The sequence below is a fragment of the Protomyctophum bolini genome (assembly GCF_963924005.1).
Source record: "Protomyctophum bolini genome assembly, chromosome: 2".
Lineage (NCBI taxonomy): Eukaryota > Metazoa > Chordata > Actinopteri > Myctophiformes > Myctophidae > Protomyctophum > Protomyctophum bolini.
In genome coordinates, this window is record NC_137863.1 from 33,026,285 (window position 1) to 33,049,162 (window position 22,878).

Sequence of the window (22,878 nt, forward strand, 5' to 3'; positions counted from 1 at the left end):
CCTGTAGCGATGAAAAAAATAAAAGTTTATGCAAATGTGCTATGTTTTTTTGCTAGCCTTAATTTGTCTTCAGCATATTGTGGTATTGGATTTGGTCATTTCCACCTTTGTTCCTGAGGAGTGGGTCATTAAATACTGTATATATATATATGTGTGTGTGTGTGTGTGTGTGTGTGTGTGTGTGTGTGTGTGTGTGTGTGTGTGTGTGTGTGTGTGTGTGTGTGTGTGTGTGTGTGTGTGTGTGTGTGTGTGTGTGTGTGTGTGTGTGTGTGTGTGTGTGAGTAAACTGTATCATAGAGTATAGTGATATCCGTCCTCCAAAATGCCTCCATGCTGCTTCCTCCATTAACACTGCGCCAGCCTTCGCAGTAGCCTACAGTACATTATTTCCCAAACGTTAAAAAAAAGAGAACTTAACACGTATGTTTTAACACAGAACGTTGTTAGTCAACTGGCACCAGTTCAGGAGATATATAGGGCACATAAGTGACACATTACCTTTTCCAAACAATTTCTCTTGGACCAGTAGTGGGACTACAATATTGTGTATCTGTGCATACTGTATACAGTGTACATAAGTGGTTCGAAAATGGTGCTGCTGCTGCTGCTGCTATTTCACACTTAATAATATTCCTTTGTTGTTTTAGAGATACATGGAGATGTTTGATTTGTTCTAGTCATTGGGCCATGTGTCTTCACCAACCTCTTTAGGATTTTGGTCCTTGTCAGACTTATATATAGAAAAGGTCCTAAAAATGATTCTAAAAAAAAGTCAGACAACATACAAAGTTATTGTTCTTTAGAAAACAAAGAAACAATTTTTAACAGTCTCTTGCTATATATACTATATAGGTTATTTTTGCTTTCGCCGCATAGGTATTCAATCATGCCAAAAAAGAGTTGAATAGTTTGTAGTCTGTACTGGCCTTGTGCTTTTCAAAGGTATAGTCCCAGAATTGGGTGGTAAACAGCTAACTGCAGGGAGGGAGTGATGTTCTGGTTATAATAGAATAATTTACACATACAAGGAGATTTGGCCTTGCCTGTTGCACATTCCCATATGGTCTTTACCTCAGATTGGTCAATATTAATTTCCTACTTTGCAATGATCATATTGCATTTATTCACCCACGACATTGCATTCAATTTAATGTATTTCTTTCATATACAAGCAAACTCATTTTAATCTATATTTATCTTTGTACAATAATAGTATCTTAATAGATTAATTTCTTGTAAATAACTTTAAATTAGAAGAATGTTGTTGAATCACATTGGGCCGAATTTTAAATTATAAACTCAAAATACAGTAAATTTCCTAGGTCACATTTCCTATAACCACGTATCTTTTTACCCTCTCTCTCTCTCTCTCTCTCTCTCTCTCTCTCTCTCTCTCTCTCTCTCTTTTTTTTGCATAATGAAACACAAACTATCACTGCAACATTATGTTGAGTAGTTTGTCTTTCTTCATCCACATAATGCTTTTTTAACTCTTTATTTTACAAATAAAGAAACAAACAAACAAACAAACAAACAAAAAAGAACGGTTGTGATCAGGTTGGTCTCGCGTGTCTCTCTGGAGGTAGGTGAATAAAAGCAGACGTGCTATAGTCTGATGGTCGTTCCCAACCTTGATTATGTTTGTTGTTGTTGTTGTTGTTGTTGTTGTTGTTGTTGTTTCTTCCTGCGTGCGGTGCACTAACCATCCATCCCCAAGGACGAAGAGACGGGACAAAGATGTCCATCTAGATGTAGGCCTCCTCGGTGGCCGGGTTCTGGCTCTCGATCTGTGCTTCCGTTTCTAATACCTGGCCCTTCACCAGCACCACAGGCTTGACCATCATCCTCAGACGCTGGAGAGGAAGAAGTGGGACAAGCCCAACGAAACATTTATGAATGGCATTATTTTATAGCGCTTTTTCCAAGAGCTCAAAGCGCTTTACAACGGTTCATTCATTCATACATTGGGAGGTGAAGTGGCGAACAGTCGACGCCAGCGTCCTCACTTACCCACATTCACACACCAATGGGTGCGAGCACCCACCCACCGACTCATTGGAGGCAATGTAGGGTTCTTGCCCAAGGACACTTCGACATGTATACAGGAAGAGCTAGGATTTGAACTGCCAGTGCCAACCCATGGGTGGCATTAAAAACATGACAAACTGATATCCCATTCATTTGTAAGTTTAGAAACGTCTATACAATGATCAGACGACATAGCTTAATCTATAAAGGATTAAGAAATAAAAAATAATCCAGACGTCATTCAGCAGGATGTCAACCACTTTGCCAAACTAAATCAAGAACACATTGTGGAGGAACCATGTGGAGGACATTGAATCATCCACGTCATCTGAAACACAGATCTTGGTTGGACCCAGAGATGAGAGTCTGGCATGAAGGAGTTTATATGCATCCATGCTAAGTGTTTGTGAGAGCGAGCATCCGCCCGCACTGGGAAAACCAATCAGCTGGCTGATTGCTGCTATTAGACAATCAGCCATCAGCTGTTTACTGAAGGGGTTGACACCTGCACGTCGCCTCTGACAGCCCCTCTGTGGCGCTGCCAGTAATTATGGACCATTTATTCTCCACTGAACAGCTTTTTAGACGTGTTAGCTATGCGGCTATATGGGTCACAAAGGGCTCAAATAGATGCGCGGCTATTATTCAATTCCATTGTAAATGAGTACAGATTGAAAAGCCCTCAATATGAAAGGCATCCCGGAAAAGCCATTATCTGTTATTGATTGAGAGCGTCAAATCAATAATAATCTAACGCGCTATTATGCCAAAGCATAAAAGCATTTATTGAGCGCTCAGTGTCTGGATATACCCACAAGGCAACTAAAACCATGTAGGCTATACCATAAATTATACATGATTTAAGAAAACCACTAATCATGTCTAGTCAGCATGCAGACCCAATTGCTGTTTCTTTATCATGCAAACTAATCACTGCTTCAAGCAAATGTTTGGTCGTTTTTTTAGGCCACCACAATGGGAGGTTTGACCAAACATTTGTGTTTGATTGCTGATTGCTGGTGGTGTTGTGCCCCCATCAAACACAAATGCTTGGTCAAACCATGTGACTCCCATTGGAAAAGCATTGTGGTGGCCTAAAAAAAACGACCAAACATTTGCTTGATTGGTGTTTGATACGTGTGAATTAGGCCTTATACACATATCACAGCAAGTGTTTCTGGACATGGGAAGAAAGGCAGTTGGGTCAATTGTGTTTTCACAGTGAAATTGTTGCCGTTACACGAGATGTAAAAGCTTAATTGAAACACAACTGCAACCAAAATGTGGTACTTCCGTAAGATTTTCTTGTTTGAATAACTTTTTTTAACTTAATGCTTAACGTTTTTGGCCGGGGACCCCTGGAGATGCTTTGGCAGTGTCTCGGGACCCCCGCCCCGCCCCCTCCCGACCTGAAGTGTAATTTCAAATATACATCACCACCGCCGCATAACAGGAACTAGATGGAGGGAGACATGGTTCGTACCTCTTTGTATGTGCCTTTGAGTGTGAGGAACATGTAGCCCATGTAGCCAGGGATGAGGAGCATGGAGGAGAGGGCCATGCACCAGCCCACCCCCTGGCCCCAGGCCGGGAACACGTAGTCCCCCATGGTGAGGGGAACCATCTGAATCGCACTGAACAGGAACACTCCCTGCAGGAGACCAGACAAAAACAACGACAACACGTCTCCACACATATTCACACAGTCGTAATTTATTCTACAGCCACTAGCTCGCGTATCTGCAGAGTACTAGACCACATGCTGGAAGAGATTTGTTGATGCACATGCTGTTGTCAAAAGGCCTAAGGGTTCTGTGTTATACAGTTGGTTTTTGGGACATATTGTTTGCACCAAACGCTAGCACAATCATGCAAGCAGTCTGCAGTCTATGGCCTCACTCACACCTTTCGATCTAGCATACAACCTTGATGCATGCTAGATGCATGCTAGATGTAAACAAAGGGTAAGTGTCAATGCATTTCCAATGGAAGTCACATGGTTTGACACAAAAGTTCTGTTGTACGGCTTTCGGCTGTGTTTAGACTGCCCCCGTCCCCCTCATACAACACAAATGTTGTGTCAAACCATGTGAGTCCCATTGGAAATGCATTGCGAGCTTGCATCAGTAAACAAGTCTCATGCATCAGCTATAAAAAATCTGTTGCAAAGGTGTGAGTCAGGCTTAAGAGTGTAGACTATGCCAGGACCGTGGCAGCTACCACGTGGACATGTTGCAACCAGTTGTCCTATACCAACCAAATGGTATTTGAATGAAGGTTTGTTTACTTGTAGACAGAATAATATCTATTTTTAAAAGGTACTGGTGTACTTACACCCACGATGAGCGGAGTGAAGACCACCCAACAGGCCTTCCACCAGAAGCAGGGCCTATAACCAATCATCTCTTCAATGTTGTCGTAGAACTTATTCACACCTGGAGCCAAGTACAAAGACACAGTCAGTGTGCAGATATTATACATTTGATGTGAAAAAAATAATATTATGAAAACCACTAAACAACAGTATTTATTTAATGTATCATATATTTTTCTCACAGAATCAAAGGTTTTATGGGCATGATTCACCAGGATCCTAGATGGCTTGATTCTAGGCTTCAAATAATTGTGTAAATCTCTATGGGGAAAAATGCTTGTAGCTATTTTCAGTGTGCATAACCGGAATATAAATCAGACAAAAAAACGTTACTCGAGTGCAGTGGTGGAAAAAGTACTCAATTGTTTTACTTAAGTATAAGTACCAATACTGCAATTTAGAAGTACTTTGTTACAATTAAAAGTACAGAATTGAAAATGTACTCGAGTTAAAGTACAAAAGTATCAGCTTCAAAATGTTCTAAAAGTAAAAGTACTCATATTGCAGAATGTCCCATTTCACAAGTTCAAAATGTGTACAAAATCTATTGAAAATAGCCCGATCTACAAGCCGATCTACAAGCTCACAATGCGTCCCAAGGCAACGCATTGTGAGCTTGTATATCGGCTATTTTCAAATTGCCAAAAATAATAGCGTTGAAGTGGTTAATGTATGTTTTCTAATCAAATTTTAAATCTCCAAAGTAACTATTAGTAACTCAAATTTTCAAATAATTGTAGTGGAGTAAAAGTACGAATGTTGGCTCTGAGATGTAGTGGAGTAGAAGTACAAGTACTGGAAATTGGAAATGCTCAAGTAAAGTACAAATACCTCAAAATTGTACTTAAGTACAGTACTTAAGTAAAATTACTTAGTTACTTTCCACCACTGCTCGATTGTGAGACTTACCATAGAACCAGGAGATGGAGATGCACTCAAAGAAGACCAGGAACAGCAGACACATTCCACTGGCTGAGTAGTAGTCGAACAGCTTGAACACATACAGTCCACCCTGAGGAAGAGAAGAGGCAATAGCAGAGATGAGGAGAGGAATTCATTGGGAGCTTGGAATCTGGCTTTTGTTGTTGTTGATAAAATTGATGAATTGTGATATTACTATTATTATTATTATCAAACATGGGAGGTATATATCATATCCCCAACCAACAAGAACAATAAAATAAAACTGACTGATAACAGGGTTGGGTATCAAAAGCAGAAGCATGCCCCCCCCCATCAAACCCTGGGAAGAAGACAGTTCAGAGGAATGAACTATAAGCGCACAAGGACGGTACAGATCATTGAGAAGCGGTGGTGTGGAATAACATCCTGGATTGAGCGTATATATACTGTACCACCAGTGACTGACTGGTGAGGGTTGTTGACCTAGCTCCCGTTGGCGAGGATATATAGCACTGGGTGGTGGTAGTGGTGGCTTGAAGAGTCCTTGTGCAGACATCGTGTTATATACAGGATAGATGGTCAGCAGCACGCCACGCACACACACACACACCAAGCATCTGACAAAAAAAGAGGACTACTTGTCCTGGATCTCTCTGGCCTTTTAGCAGGTCATCATGGGCACCAGCTCAAATGGACCTGCTAAGTGATGCCAGACCATGCAGCGCTCCTATTCTGTGAAACTTGATGACTGCCCGGAGCGGTGATTAGCGCAATTGCCTTCGTTCCTACGGCGTTATGATCTCAATCCAGAGTGTCAGACAAAGAGGGGGATAGTACAGGGCTCTTTTGAGAAGCACAGGCAACCATGACGGCCTCGCGGTGGTCCTTGTTCTTCAGACGGACTCCCCACTGGACAGACAAAGAAGGGCCTTGACCTATTTCTTATTGACTTGCTTCGTGTCTTATTTAGAGCCAACCACTTTCGACCTGGCGTGCTTATCTTGGGCATGTCATTGTAGGCGAAACACGGCATGCACGGCACACATGCATGCACGGCACGCACGCACGCACACACACACACACACACACACACACACACACACACACACACACACACACACACACACACACACACACACACACACACACACACACACACACACACACACACACACACGCGTATGGCTTACGTGTTTGAATAGGTTAAATTAGTGAGGAGGAATGCTCTCATTGAAATATGGATGAATTAGTTACTATAGAAGATGACAGGTCAATGTTGTGGATGAACTCATTAAAGTGGGACAGCAATAAGATCAGGATACTCTGACAATGCCTCTGAGAATGTAAGAACCACAAAGGACTTTGCTCTGAAACCTTTCATATCCGGATCCATATGGATCCGGTCAGTCTGTCGGGCTGTTGGACTCAGTCAGAATGTTTGATTAAAAAAAAATATATAAACAAACAAACAAAATAAATAAATGCATGTATAATAATAATAATCGTTTTTTGTGTTCAAGACAGGCAGTTCCAATATAAATGACCAAGGCCCGTTTACACTTTCGAGCCGGTGAACATAAAATGTTAATTTCCCATAGTGACTATGGTGCGTGAACACTCGCTGGCTGCCTAATAATAATAATAATAATTTAACATAATACTAATACTAATACTAATACTAATACTAATAATAATAATAATAATAATAATAATAAAACATGATACATTCAATTTACCTGTGTAATGTTGGACAGGCCAATGATGTAAGACACGACGCAGACAGCCGCGATGAAGAGCTCCCGCCTTTTCCTCAGATGGCGAGGGAACTCGTCGACCAGCGCGGTGATGAAGCCTTCCACAGTACAGAACTATACAACCACAGTGGAATTATGTTACTACACACAACAAGACAACCTCTCTCACTATGATGAAGCCTTCCACAGTACAGAACTATACAACCACAGTGGAATTATGTTACTACACACAACAAGACAACCTCTCTCACTATGATGAAGCCTTCCACAGTACAGAACTATACAACCACAGTGGAATTATGTTACTACACACAACAAGACAACCTCTCTCACTATGATGAAGCCTTCCACAGTACAGAACTATACAACCACAGTGGAATTATGTTACTACACACAACAAGACAACCTCTCTCACTATCCAGGCAGAAACCTTGTAACTACATCATTTCATAATTGTCATTATTCCACCTAATTTGAGCAGTTTGAAAACTGCTTTTCTGCCTGGATCTTTGAGACATTTGTGTGAAACGTTCTACACACAATCTATGGACCATTATCTGAAAACCCAGTTGAAAAGAATCTTGTACGTGGAAACATGAACAGCGCACACACTGTAGTAATGAATGCCATGCTTTGTCATCAAAAACACTGAATGATTTTACTGACATCAATGGAACAACTGATTGTGTCCTGATAGCTCAGTAGGTGGAGCTTCAGACTTTAGAACACAAGGTCATGGGTTCAAATCGGTGTACCAACAACTCAGTGTATGGGTCTTGCCCCCCCATGGCACAATAACATGGTCTTCTTTTTCTCAAGTTCAGTCTTTCATGTTTATAAGCATAGCTAATGACCGTTGACTGTTGGCAATGAAACGTTGATACACATATGTGTCTCCACATGCTCATGGCTCGTTTGGCCAAAACCAGGCGCAGGCGGGCCTCGGACTTTGAGCGACGCTACACTGTGTGTGCACTGCAGTATACCTGGCTGTCAATCCCCAACATCAGCAGCATGGAGAAGAAGAGGATGGCCCACAGAGGAGAGATGGGGAGCTGAGTCACAGCCTCTGGATAGGCCAGAAACGCCAGGCCAGGTCCTATAGAGAAGGGAAGAACAGTACAAACATCATGATTTGTAGTCTATTGTACTGTAGGTAGAATGGGCTCTATGCGCACACACCATTTGTCCTCGAGTGGGTTCCAAATGGCCCTGTATGGGTGTGTAACTCTGAGAGTGTTTCTACACTCTCAGAGTTAAGGCCTATTCATAGTCTGGATTTTCGGTGGTGAGGTGACCACCGCTCCGGTGGTGAGCTGACCACCGGAGCTGAAATAACGTTGAGCGGTGGTGAGTAAAAACAGAGAGAAGGGCTGGAGCGGTGGCGGTGGTTTGCTCTTCACCGCGGCTCGTGACGTCATGTTGTAGTTCGGTGGTCACCTCACCACCGTAAATCCAGACTATGTATGAGCCTTTATGGGGGTCCTGGTCCTTGAAAATAAAAAAAATCACACCCCTGTGAAATGAGGGATGCTCTTGTCATCGTACATCAATTTATGTTAGCGGACATCTGACATTGCTTCATAAGGTACATAAGGTGGTCACTTAATATAGAAATCACGTTAATTTACGTAATATTTAGCGGAATTATCAGCTCTTATCGTCATACATCTTCATGCATGATTTCATACTGGCCAATCAGAATGCCTGTGATTGGTTAGCTGATTTGCTCGTCAATGGCGTTTAATGTTTTGATTTTTAATTCACGTCATATTTAGCGTCATAATTTAGCGGCATTTCTCCGCTCATTGTCAATGGCAAAACTTGAGACGTGTGGGGACAAAAGCTGTTTATAGTAGGGCCCCTTAAAAAAAAGGTTTGAGAACCACTGCACACTAAATGGAACAGAGCCTTAATTAGTATAATCGGTAACACCTGAAAGAAATAGGGATGGCCCGGAATTAGGAAGAGTTATTCTGTGTGCAGTCCAGTATTATGCTATTTTTCTCCCAGAACGTCCTGCCATATCAACATTTTGCTGCTTGCATTGTAGCCTATACCTGCATGAGTGAGTTACAAATAAAGCTTTCTTGAACCTTGTGACATATTACACAACTCTTTAACGCTTAACATTAGAGGCAGAGAATCCCTCTCACTGAGTATTATAAAGGTAAATGACACGTTATCTAAAAGATTATCATGTTATGTGAGGCCAGCTCCCAGACATTACATATTAAGGAGAAGTCTTTAGTAAGAGCAGCACTATGCAGACGATGTGATCAGTTATTTAACATTCCCTGATCAATCCTTGCCAAAATGACTGGAAACAAATGACCACAGAATACAAATAAGAACTGGTTGAAAGTAAGATGAAGCATTAAACTGATCCCTGGCTAAAAAGACAAATATGCCTTAATACATTATAATTTAAAACAATTTTATTTATTTTAGAAATAGGTTATCTTTCACTCAAAAGGAACAACTCCTGTCGCAAGTTGATGATGTCATATTTGTCCGTGTGTGGTCCAGCCCTATGGAATATATGGAGTACATGTGCTAATACAAAGTATTTAAATATTGCTTATTACTTGCGCAAACAGAACGCGCAAGTACTAGTTTCGCCCGGGACTCGTATGCACCGTCCCAGCATTTTCGATGCGTATGCACCGTCCCGGCAGTTTTGATGCGTATGCACCGTCCCATCAAATGACGTAATGACTACTTGTACCTGATACGGCAGTGGTGCCAGATTACATACATGTATACATAGGAGCATTACCTTTAATCCTCCCGACACTAAAACAAATAATTCATTACGTCATTACGTCACCACCATCGAAAACCATTGGTTTTATCAGGCACAACTAGTCATTACGTCATTTGCTGGGACGGTGCATACGCATGAAAATTGCTGGGACGGTGCAAACGCATAAAAATTGCCGGGACGGTGCATACGCATCGAAAATGCTGGGACGGTGCATACGGCGCAAAGTAACCACAGTATACCACTAATCAATTTACAAATTACATAAATATACATAGTATAATGTATAACTAGCTCTCAATGATTACGTAATATAGATGTGGATTAAAGGACCCAATGCCAGAGTGTAATTGGTTTTCGATGGTGACGTAATGATGATATGTTTTAGTGTTGGGAGGATTAAAGGTAATGCTCCTATGTATACATGTAATCTGGCACCACTGCCGTATCAGGCACAATTAGTCTTTACGTCATTTGCTGGGACGGTGCATACACATCGACAATGCATAAAGTATCTATCCTCTTCGACTTCTTCCATTATGATGGTATAGGAGATTTAAATGATGACCAGTATAGTGAGAAAGATGGAAGTATAAAGATGTCAAGATTGGGCTTTAAACGATTCATCATAAATCCAACTACAGATTACGGAAAGTATTATTACAGAAATTGAAGTTAGAGACACCTATTACTCTGATCATGATTTAGTATTAATATCACTATAGTCCAAGATTAAATACATTTAAAACAATTTACAATAAATAATTAAATAATTATACTGTATACGTGATAACATATTTTATTTCAGTTTATATACCTTTTTTTTCATCGGATATCGATGATTTATTTTTCTTTGAGAAACTAAAAAGGGATCCAGAATAGCTCTAAATCGATAAAACTGTATTTCTTCTATAGATAGAAACTTGTACCATACTTAATAATACTACTTTTTTACATGCATAAAGTAGGTAGGTAGCAAATAGTTAAACCTAATAATTCAACATTTCAAACGTTCCTTCACAAAGAAACTGAGATTTGACAGTTTGTAGCGGTCGAAAGTACTTGCGCGCTCTGCTTGCGCACTAGTAGGCCATTTATGGCCTACTAGTGTGCAACAAGCAAGTATGCACTCGAGAGAGTGCATACTTGCTTTTTGTATTAGCATATGCATTCCATAGGGCTCCATTGGGCTAGACCACACATGGGCAGATGACATAATCAACCTGCGACGACGGAAGCAGTCCCTATGGAGTCAAAGATTATCTACTAATAAGATAAATGCAACATTCACGTTTTTATTTTTGGATTTTATCAAAGATAGGGTTTTTAGGACCCTTTCGAAAACGAGATATTGTATCTCAATGGGGTATTCCTAAATAAAGAATTTCTAACAAAGATATTAGATATTAAATAAAATATCTAACATACCTGAACAAAAAACAGAAACATACCATCTCTGTCTACTGTTATCTTTGTAATACTAAAAAGATGCCGACCTTCATGAGGTTATTTTCAAAAGGCCAGTAACTACAGAAAATGGCTTCTATCTTTTACTCTTCTTCCATTATAGACATAATAGGAGGCTGACAATCAAACACATCTCTTTCTCTGCCTGGATTGACAACAGCACATCAAGAGGTTATTTTTTGTGTCACGAGCATCCCCCTGGCGAGTGCTTATTGTCATCGTTGAGATTCAACATTGATTGCAATTACCTGAGGCAGCCACGTCAGCGATGGGTCTCTTTGTCACCTGGGCCATGAAGCCCACGATTGAGAAGATGACCAAGCCGGCAAACATGCTTGTGAAGGAGTTGATGCAGCAGACAATGACGGAGTCTCTGCAGGGGGGGAGACAATGTGCAAGGCGAACCATTGTTATGCCAGTGTGTCAATTCCTTATCAACCCGTCCCACATTTGTGGAGCTGGGCAAGAGCAAATGGGGCTGGGGAGAAGCTACTCTGCATCCTTGCATCAGCGCGGCACCCTAATACCTCTACATTGACAGATTCATTTAAATTCCGGACAGAACCGTGGCAGATTGAAAATGGTCGGTGGCACGAGCACATGCTATCGTTTGTAGTAACGAGGCAAGTGAGGCAAGTGCCGAGCACCGTTGTGACACAAACAAAGACAACTAAATGTCTCTGTTGTTGTCTGTCTGCTCACGTAATTCCATAACGGAAAGTCTTAATTGACCTGGAGAACCAATAGCTGCACTTCCTGGAATGGAAATAACACCTTTGATGTGAAATAAATATCTGAAAGCTTCACATTTAATTAACAATTCATTTCATTATAGTCCACACACCCCACATAATGATTGAGGCGATGCCAGCTCAGAAACGCTAGGGATACTTTGATAAAAACATAATGTGCATTTCTGCTTGAAAATTGCTATTCAACCACATGAACCCTAGTATTTCTATTATGCACATGTCCTCATTGCCGAACATTAGGAACGTTTATGAATATTTGGTAAAAATGTATGTTTGGTGGTGAATATTCAGCTAAATATTAGCCAATCTACAAAATTATGTCACAATGCTATATGCATGATGTTTGCCTGTTTGTCATTTGACATACTATACAATGGAGTGTGCAGGATGGCGGTAAGTCATTCTATGAGTCTTGATATTAGACCTCAGTCACTTTTGATAATCATATTAATTATAAACTAGTTACTAGGCCTATGCATAATAGGAAATGTTCTTGAAATGTATAGCTTACCTGTAGACATTGTTATTGAAGGGGTTGTAACTGCCCAAAGCAATCAGAGAGCCCAGTCCCAGGCCATACGAAAAGAATATTTGAGTGGCAGCATCGAGCCACACCTGATAAACAACCCCAAATCAGAGGTATAAATCAGGAGGAGGATACTGACAACAGATGGATCAAACTGAAGCAATCAAGTACATACTTGAGTTGATTATGAGGTCAAGAGTGGATTTTTTTTCTGATGGTCTGTTGAGTTGACTGCTTCCTCAATAGACATTTAGCTAGTACATAGTTTTCTCGAGACAAAACATACCATAGAATAACATAGCTTAATACTTTCTGATTCTGTTTACAGTAAGTAAACACTACACCATAATAATTATGGTTGATTAAATGACACAAAAAGCATTTTTTCACCTTTATGTTTTGTTGTTTTTCAATTACATGGTTAAGTCATTGTGCATGTTTTACAGGCTGACAAATCTCATTTTAAAAGCTGAGAAGCATTACGCATTTAAGTATTACAATTGTGCGGTAAGATGGTGTAGCCTATACTAGCCTAGCCATGAAATACAATAACCAACCAAATGGGAAAAGTATGTCCATAGCCCAACCCCAACCCCAACCCCAACCAACGTGTGTGAGACATCAGTATTGGTTCACGAGAAATGTATGAGTTTGCTTTAATATAGTACCCAATAAGCTACAGATTTAGATGTTGTCCTGCAGTTCCACCTGAAGAGACAATTGTCTTTATTCAGACCGTGGCCATCTTGCCAGCAAGGTGCTACCTTCTGCATCCAAACTGAAAAGTCCTATTTAATTGTATTAAATAACCTCAAACTCACCAACATTGCAGCTGTACGAAAAGCTTGAATTATCATCTTACTATCTGCAAAATGTTTGTTTCATAAAAGTCCACCGTAGACATGTTATGAGCTACTTCCTGACAAGAAATTCCTTGCAGATGATTATTTTCTAAGTATCAGAGTATGGATGCTCTCGTTATCAGTAATGCAACCTCCTGCTGCCTGCTGCACTATGTGCACATTCAAAACAGGTGGTATGCATGGGCCGTTGAACACGAAACACAAAAATAAAGGAATAAAGGAAGTAGCTCATAAAATGATATAAAGAGGATAATTCAAGCTTTTCGTACAGCTGCAATGTTGGTGAGTTTGACGTTGTTTAATATAATTAGATAGGACTTTTCTGTTTGGATGAATGGGCTGTCTATGGGAAGTAGCACCTAGGTAGCACCTTGCTGGCCTGAATAAACACAATAGGCCTACTTTTACCATCAATGTAGCTGAATTCACCCTTTGTCAATCCATCCACTACCATTGAAATAACTTTTTATTCAGTTGCTTTGTATTGATATTATGTGAATTCAATTCTTATTTTAAACTTGGTGTCACAGGTGCAGCCTGGTGACTGGGCATTTTTTTTTTTTTGTTTTTTTTTTTTCCAAATTCAACATAAACAAGACGGAACTAGGCAGAAAGAGCCTGCTGGTTGGTCAGTCAGGGACCAATCTGCAGAAGGCTGACAAAGGGTGAATTTGGCCCACACAGACATATTGTGAAATGCACTGTGAACTAGACAAAAGACAACCCCTATACAGGAGGAGATCATTTTGATAGCCCAATTAACTACAAAGATACACTATTAACTGCATCAAGATAACGCCAGGACAATAATGTTTCATCAACTGTGAGTTTGGCAAAATAGGCTACATCAAAGTCAGGTCTGTAACTCTGAGAGTGTACAAATGGACCAAAGGGAGCGGACCCTGACTTGGTTCCATTTGTACACGAATTAACAATGGACAGATTGGTGTCTGTGGGACTAATGCATATCAAACTGGGGGTCCTTGAAATAAATGTAAAACAAAAAAAAAGGTTGAGAATTACTGCTTTTCTGTACCTCAGACTCCTTGAGTTTGTTGAAGTCTGGAGTAATATAGAAGAGGATTCCATCCATGGCCCCAGGTAGAGTGATGCCACGACAGAACAGGATGAACAGCATGAAGTAAGGATATGTGGCAGAGAAATACACCACCTGTGGTAAACAAAGTCAGGGACAAATTAACATCATGACATAAAATAGAATTTTAGCTGTATATGGATGTCCATTGTTGTAGGCAAAATAAGTTATAACTTATCTCTGTGACAAATCAAAGTTCATGCTACAAATTCTGGGCTTAAATGCAATTGCCGGAAAAAAAGAAAAAAAAACAGTAGGCTTTTAAATAAAATACACCATGGCTACCGTATGTCACCACAGATGCTTTTGTGATTACCATAATTATGTGTAATGTCCCTCTAGTCTCATTTAACTAAAACCCACAATGCTATTATGCTAATTCATAGCCACATGCGTAATAACGTTATTGAAATGATTCGGTCTGTAGGCTATGTGATTCAGATACTTCCTACAAGGGTGGGAGTGTAAAAGCCAAACAAAAACGGAGAGGCTATTCAAGCCTTTATGAATACAGTAGGTTTGTATATTGTATTGCGTTGCATTGTGTCACTATGCCCGGAGCACATTGCAGTGACCTAGTATGCCAGTCTCTAGAGCCTCCATTGCCCAGATTTCCAGGGTTCAACACAATACAACCATTTGACACCATCTTCTATGCTGATTTCACACTGTAACTATAATTCTGCAGATTCATTTTGAATATGTTTCTATAGTATGAACATTCTGAAATGATGCAAAACCTGCAAAGGGTCACACATACCACACATATTGGCACTTAATTTGGCCATAATGATGTAAATAAATACTGAAAGGAAGGAAGCATGAAGGAACTATTGAACTTTGGTGTAAAAGGGGAAATCGTGCTGTCTGCCATAAACAAACACACACATGTGCACACGTGTGTGCACGCGTGTGTGTGTGTGTGTGTGTGTGTGTGTGTGTGTGCGCGTGCGTGCGTGCGTTTTTGACATTTCACATCATTACATAAGGTCTTTGTGAAGCTAGTTAGTCATGTTTATGAGGCCAGCTGAATGTACCTACTTTAACCCCTATAAGGAATTATTTCTGCTGATACCAGTGAAAGACACCTTTCACTGATACTCTGCACCCAAAGGCCAGTCTCTCCACACCAATGCAACTCCTTTTTCAGCAGCAGCCATTTATCCCCAATGGCAGTTACAAGGAGTTGTGAGTTGGTGGACGTCTGGCCATTATTAACCCATTTTCGGCCTGACGTCGTCAACATTTAAAAAGAATCTCTTCTAAATCCTGACAGTTTTCTGAAATACCTATGTTTCTGTATCAGTGGTGGTGGTCCGACAACGCATCTGAGTTTAAAAAACGTTCGCTCTGAAAGAATATATATATTCAAAGATTTGTGCTGATCATAGCTCATAGCGCGAGTGCCGCGCTATGAGCTTGTATATCTGCTATTTTTCAATAGCAAAAGCATAATGTAACATAATGCTTAAAACACCAAAAGGGGCTCCCGCCCAGAATGGGTTAAAGGACTTCACCACTTTTCAAACCTAACTTCATATAATTGGGTCCTCAATAACCACACCAGAGGGTCGCCATGCAATATAGACAGTGTTGTTTTTGGAAGCAAATCTAGATTTGAGTTTTAGTCATAGTCTCTTGAATAGTTTTCATTTAGTTTTAGTCACATTTAGTCACCTGGAATGTTTTAGTGTAGTACAGTTGATTTTAGTCGACTAAAATGTATTTTGGCGGGCCTTGATGTAATGACTGTTTTTACACTACAAGCTCACAACGCGTCGGAGCGCGATGCATTGTGTGCTTGTAGATCTGCTATTTTCAGCATGCAACCAAGTGTAAAATGACTTATAGGATCTAGTCCCGTCCTAACATTTCAATCTAGTTTGTATCTGTTGATGAAATTGTCAATACATGTGGTCTTAGTTTTAGTCATGATTCTTAGTTTTCATTTAGTTTCCATTTAGTTTTTGTCAGTGAAAAAAGGTAGTCGACGGACCTTTTTCGTCGTAGCTTTAGTCGACAAAAACAACACTGCTCCTTGGCAACCATTATTCCCCAATGGCAGTTGCAAGGAGTTACATTGGCGTGGTTTGTTTTGTTGCAAGGAGTTGCAGCAGGTGTGGTTTGGGCATGGTTTAAAATGGTAAATTTGAACCTTTTTTGCTGTGTCTCATAGGAGGGCTGTGGTCAGTTCAGAAACGAGTAGAAATACCGAGTAGAAAGACATTGTGCTACATTATCATGAACATTAGTGAGGACCAAGTATATGAAGATAGGTTTTAAAAGTGGCAAAGTCGTCCTTTAATCTCATGTACAACGCACTGATATTGTTCTTGCACTTGTCTATATCACATACAGAACTGCGCAAGAAGCATGCCAGATGTGTATATTACAGGAAACTGCCGTTAAACTTTCCAGCAAACTCCGGTAAACTCCCGAATTGTACCATCACACTGTGCACGCGTGTGCATTACCGTATAATAACTGTATATGCCCCCCAAACTTGAGGTTTACGGGCAACATACTGTACAGTCGCCATAATTGCCCGTTAACTCCTCTTTTCACGCAGTTAAAACCTATATGCTCATGACATGCACCTTATGGCTAACCTCATATTACTCTTCTATGTTTATAAATGTGTACATACCTCTATTCTTTTAACAGTGGAGTTAGCACAAAAACTAATTTCACCTGCTGTTTTACGCCTGTAAACGTGTGATGTGACAATAAGGGCTTATTGTCACTCTGTTTTTGTTACTGTGCCACGTGATTAATGTCATCTAAAAATTATAGGAAACCTTGACCGTTCGTCTTTAAAACCACAAGACAATAAAGATAGAGATAAAAAACAAGCTTACCCAGGTAGTTAACCAGGCTATAAGATCATTGGAGACAAACAATTGCAACTTTAGGACATACTGTATAAAACTGCTACAACAGCGAGTTGAGAAAACAGGCTTGAAAGGTTCACTGCTGTGGTCTAACATTACACCTAGCTACATGTTTAAGCATTTATTTCATATTTACATTACGATTTCAGCTCTGACACTTATTTCAGACATGCTCTAGTATGTGAAGAGTCTGCCTGTGCAGACTCATATATATATATATATATATATTAAGGTTTTTCTCCTCTCCAAATGGAATTTGCGTGATGGCAGGCTCTCAGTCAAATCTGGTCACTGACACTGTTGTTACCATCAGGCTCAGAGGCTTAGAGTGGCTTAGAGTGCCATTATCAGAAAGGAATTGTTACAAGACGTTTGTGCAACTGCTGTGGACATTTTAAATAAGAAAATGTTTAAATAGTTCCACCGCCTATAATCCCCTAATCACTGTTGCTGCGTTACGTGAATGCATTTTACCGTATTGTGCCGAATATAAGACGACTCTGATTATAGGACGACCCACCATTTCCCAAGGCTCATTTGTGGAAAAAGTCTACAGTGGAAACAGTAGTTGCGAGCCTTTTGCCTTTCTTCATTATACACTTTATATTCTTACTTTGCCAGTCCAGCTGACCCCCTTCCAGATGCAGAAGTAGACGAGCACCCATGCGATGGCCAGTGTTATGGCCAGAGGCAGCCTGATCTCCCCTGGCTTCTCCAAGCCATCCGTCATCTGGTGCATGTTCCGTCTGCAGGGTGGGAATGGAAATGTGTTACTAGTACACGACCAGACCATGTGCATATATACTGGATCTGATGTAATGTGTTACTAGTACACGACCAGACCACGTGCATATACTGGATCTGATGTAATGTGTTACTAGTACACGACCAGACCACGTGCATATACTGGATCTGATGTAATGTGTTACTAGTACACGACCAGACCACGTGCATATATACTGGATCTGATGTAATGTGTTACTAGTACACGACCAGACCATGTGCATATATACTGGATCTGATGTAATGTGTTACTAGTACACGACCAGACCATGTGCATATATACTGGATCTGATGTAATGTGTTACTAGTACACGACCAGACCATGTGCATATATACTGGATCTGATGTAATGTGTTACTAGTACACGACCAGACCATGTGCATGCTGGATCTGATGTAATGTGTTACTAGTACACGACCAGACCATGTGCATTCTGGATCTGATGTAATGTGTTACTAGTACACGACCAGACCATGTGCATGCTGGATCTGATGTAATACTCTCCTGCAGAGCACACTGCATGTACCATTTGCATATATACTGCATGTACCATTTGTGCACGACTGCATGGAAATGTATATGTACACGTACCGTGACGCACGCGCAGTCGCGCACGCAAACAAAAACAAATTGCACACACAAACAAATTCACTCCCGTGCACGCACACACGCACGCACACTCACAACCAGATGCATGCATGCATACATACATACATACATACATAAATACATACATACATACATACATACATACTAGAGGTGTAACGATATAGTAACTGTATCGAAATATCGATTTTAATTAAAAACATTGAAGTATATCGAAATGTAAACAGAAAATATCGTATCGTATCGTTTGACTTTGTATCGCATCGTATTGTCAATGGAAATAATCGGTATCAAATCATTTTGCAATGTAAATAATCAATTTAATCAATACTAAGTACTTATGCATTGTATTTAGCAATTTTAAGAATAAACAAGAAAAAGATTGGTCAATCGAAGAAATGTGTGTGTTCTCTGTGTTCATGTCAAGGTGTTTTTTCTTCTCCATAATGTTCAATACCATGTCCATCTATTTGCCAGAGAATCACTGTTTAGTCTAACTTGGACTCAGGGGGGTGGACGCCTCTGCCTTGCATAGTCCCCAGTGAATAGGCATGTTGCCCTTCACTGGTAACCCTATTTTGGTATTCTTTGGTTGGCCAAATAATCACAGATCAATAAGCTACAATATAAGCAATCATTTGTCAAAAAAATGAATTAAATATTTTCTTCTTTTTTTGGTATTCAGACAGCCAGCAATGGATAGAACGCCCCCCAAAAAATAATTAGTCTCTGTGATACATCTAGGGGCCATATCTGCATTCAAAGATTTTCCAAGAAGCTTTGTCATTGGTCGATTTGCCTGTCTGCTTCCTGATTGGTTAGTCATTGGGACCGGGTTTTATTTTTATTTTTTTACCAATGACAAAGCTTCTAGGAACATCTTTGAATGCAGATTGCGGCCCCTAGATGTGTCACAGAGACGACATTTGTTGTGGGAGTCTAAATACCAAAAAAAAAAAAGGTCATTCAAAATGTGACATATTATTGCTTATAGCAGCTTTAATCACAGACTAGACTGAATTAGTATTTTAGTTGTCCTTACTCCCAGAACTCTTGCACAGCGCTGGTGAGATTACTGGTGTCTGGGATGCTGTAGTTGGTGTAGCAGCGCTCTGTGTTCCAGACATTACCACAAGTCTGCCATGGTAGCTCCTGGAAAGAAAATGGACAAAAAAAGGAGGGAGGGGGGATGGGGGGTGGTGGTGGTGGGGGGGGGAGTAAAAAAAGAAAAAAATCACAGACAGCTCTCTAGACTTAAAGCCATTCTCTTGCTGCCAGATCCTATTCTCTCAGGCTGTCACACAGCCAAGTCCAAGATACTCATTCGGGGACATTGGGATTTCATGCTAATCTCAAAGGACTGAATACCCTCCGTCACCAAATGCATTTATCAGAACCTTGTGTGTGAGCCTCTAATTATGTGGGAAAGGAACTAATGCATGTCATACTTCTACAAGGGTTGTATACTCTTATGTAACATGCCAAGTATACATATTTATGCCATCGTGTGACTCAATGTGTGGGATGTATACCAAATGATTATGTATAGTCAAAGACATTCTTCAAATATTTGAGTGTGTATATTGTATAAACATTTATATATTTGCAGCACTCTGTTAATAATTTATTTTATAATTCCATCATGCATGCATCTGTCCCAGATGTATAGGCTATAGGTGTAGTGATAATATCGATATACTCACACTGGTGAAGGAGTTGTACAGATAGTAAATAGCCCAGGATATGATTACGATGTAATAGATGTTCAGCCAGAAGGACAGCACAGCAGCAGCCAGCCCTACCCCTGAGTGGGAACATAGCAAGGTGTTTAACGCTATGATTGTCTGTGTGCGTGTGTGTGTTAACAACTAAATACCCATGGTCTTTGGGTTTATCATCTCACCAGGGTGTTGTGTACATCACATCGGCGTGTTTTTACCTTTGAAGACGGGGGCCAGTTTCCACACACCGAGCCCGCCGATTGAAGTGTATTGACCGAGAGCCGTCTCGAGAAGGAACAGGGGCATACCAGCAAATATAAGGGTCAAAAAGTAGGGAATCAAGAAGGCTCCTGGATGAGAGGTGAGAGGTAAAGCGTAATGAGTAAGGTTGAAGCATTAATAAATGACATAAAAAATAATCCAGGCTGATTTTTTTGTAAAATAAATATGCTGTTTCACACTGCCTGCGGATTCCGAGGCTACACATGCCACAGACCTCGTTTGCGCGCAATTACGCACAGCTATACAGGGGAAGAGGCATTTGAGATTAATTAAATGAACACCCCCAGAGCAAACTGGCTGGTTGGGATTAGGTGTGGATTTTTTTAACCTCCTTTTGGTCTGGTTTGTTACACGATAAAAATGCCAAGATTTCTTGATTTACCTCCTCCGTTTTTCCCACATAAATAAGGAAATCTCCAGACATTTCCGAGTCCAATTGCGTATCCAACACAAGAGAGGAGAAAGTCAAATCTTCCGCCCCACGTTTCTCGCTCGGGTAGGTCCGTTTTCGTCTTCTGGACTTTTACCACCAAGGTTTTAGGTTTGTCGTTCGTGGTGGGCGCCTCGTTCATCACCGCCTCCGTTAAGACATGTCCGTCCGTGGCTTTGGTCCCGTTCGTCGCCATTATTGTTCCTCCAGGTGTTCGTTAGTCCTGACCAAATGGACGTGGGGGGAGTTCAGCACCAATCCACGCAGACAGACAGACACAGACAGACAGACAGACAGACAGACAGACAGACAGACAGACAGACAGACAGCAGAGGCTCCCGTCCGTTGCCCACAGCTCCTGGATAATTGTGTAGCACCTTGCCAGGGGGCGAAAGGTCACTGAAATTAAACAAACAAAAAAATAAATAAGTGTTCATTATGCCAAAGCTATTATAGCTATTATTTACGCATCTATTTTATTAGACTTCTTAAAATAAAAAAAGATAGATAGATAGATAGATAGATAGATAGATAGATAGATAGATAGATAGATAGATAGATAGATATCGCCTTGAACCCCACGGGATCAAGACTTCTCACGCAATCAGAATAATCCTTAATTGCCACGAGAGGCACGTTAACAGGAATTTCGGGCCTGCGGTCGATCCATTGTCCCCTGAAATTAATAGCCCATTCCCCACTGTCCGCGTGTACGACATGAGCAATTAAAGATGTGCATGCAGTGAATCACCAGGAGAGGTTAATCATTTTATACAAAATGTCTGTTTAATAACACGTTTAATTCAAAGACTCGGAAGCTTATTAAATAAATAAAAATGCAGTAACCAAGAAAATGGTCATTTGACCTTCTTTATTGTGTCAGACTAAGTATTTTCAAAAATATAATTTACCATCTTCTTTATGTTTGATGAGAAAAAAATGAAAAAATTAAGGCTATACCTGCAATTCAGTCAATGAAACATCGCGCGCTCCGGCCGCACACCTTCCGTGCCGTGCGTAATCATTATAGCCTGTATATCTACACGGACAGACACCCATACATAGGCTATGTAGGCTGTATTTTACACATATATGGGTGCTTGTCTTCTGGGACAGGTTTTTATTACGAATTCTAAAGACACTCGCGCACAAGAAAGCTTTTCCAAAAGGCTGCTCGCTTTTTATGTTCTAATGCAATTTTACGTAAAACCCCGAGAACAAATTGAAGTGCAGAAGATCAAATATAATTATGATTTAAATGGCAAAACTGTTGATATACTTTTCGGTGCGTCATTCTCATAAATTAAGCTGGGCGCGCGCATCATGTGTGCATTCCCAATGCGTAACTATACGCGCATTCACTTACCCAAAAGTGTTTTGTGATGCAATATATTGTTAATCATGACGGTGGTGGGGGGGGGGATAGAACAGTGTGGCCACTATATATATAAAAGCACAAAAATATAGTATACTTACAAGAAATACGTTTAGTTTCCCTGTTTAGATTTCCTTTTCCCCCCGATGGCAATATCCGTTTTGAATTTAAAAAAATAAAGAAAATAGGGGAAAAAAAGTTATTTCCTTTCGATTTTACTGGTTAGGACTGAATGAACAGCTTTCCATCCGAGATTTGAGAAC

At 40.4% G+C, this 22,878-nt stretch overlaps 1 protein-coding gene across 1 annotated transcript; it reads right to left on the reverse strand.

Annotated features, from left to right (window-relative positions):
• Positions 1-1,745: 1,745 nt before the first annotated feature.
• Positions 1,746-21,436, reverse strand: slc6a1b (solute carrier family 6 member 1b; the record flags this gene model as incomplete). Its single annotated transcript, XM_080781237.1, has 14 exons — positions 1,746-1,853; positions 3,512-3,679; positions 4,363-4,463; positions 5,312-5,414; positions 7,042-7,173; positions 8,046-8,158; positions 11,539-11,663; positions 12,554-12,657; positions 14,468-14,602; positions 18,032-18,164; positions 19,850-19,959; positions 20,511-20,611; positions 20,747-20,878; positions 21,193-21,436. 14 exons carry the CDS (start codon positions 21,434-21,436, stop codon positions 1,746-1,748), a joined length of 1,809 nt encoding a protein of 602 aa, XP_080637363.1.
• Between the last annotated feature and the right edge of the window lie 1,442 nt (positions 21,437-22,878).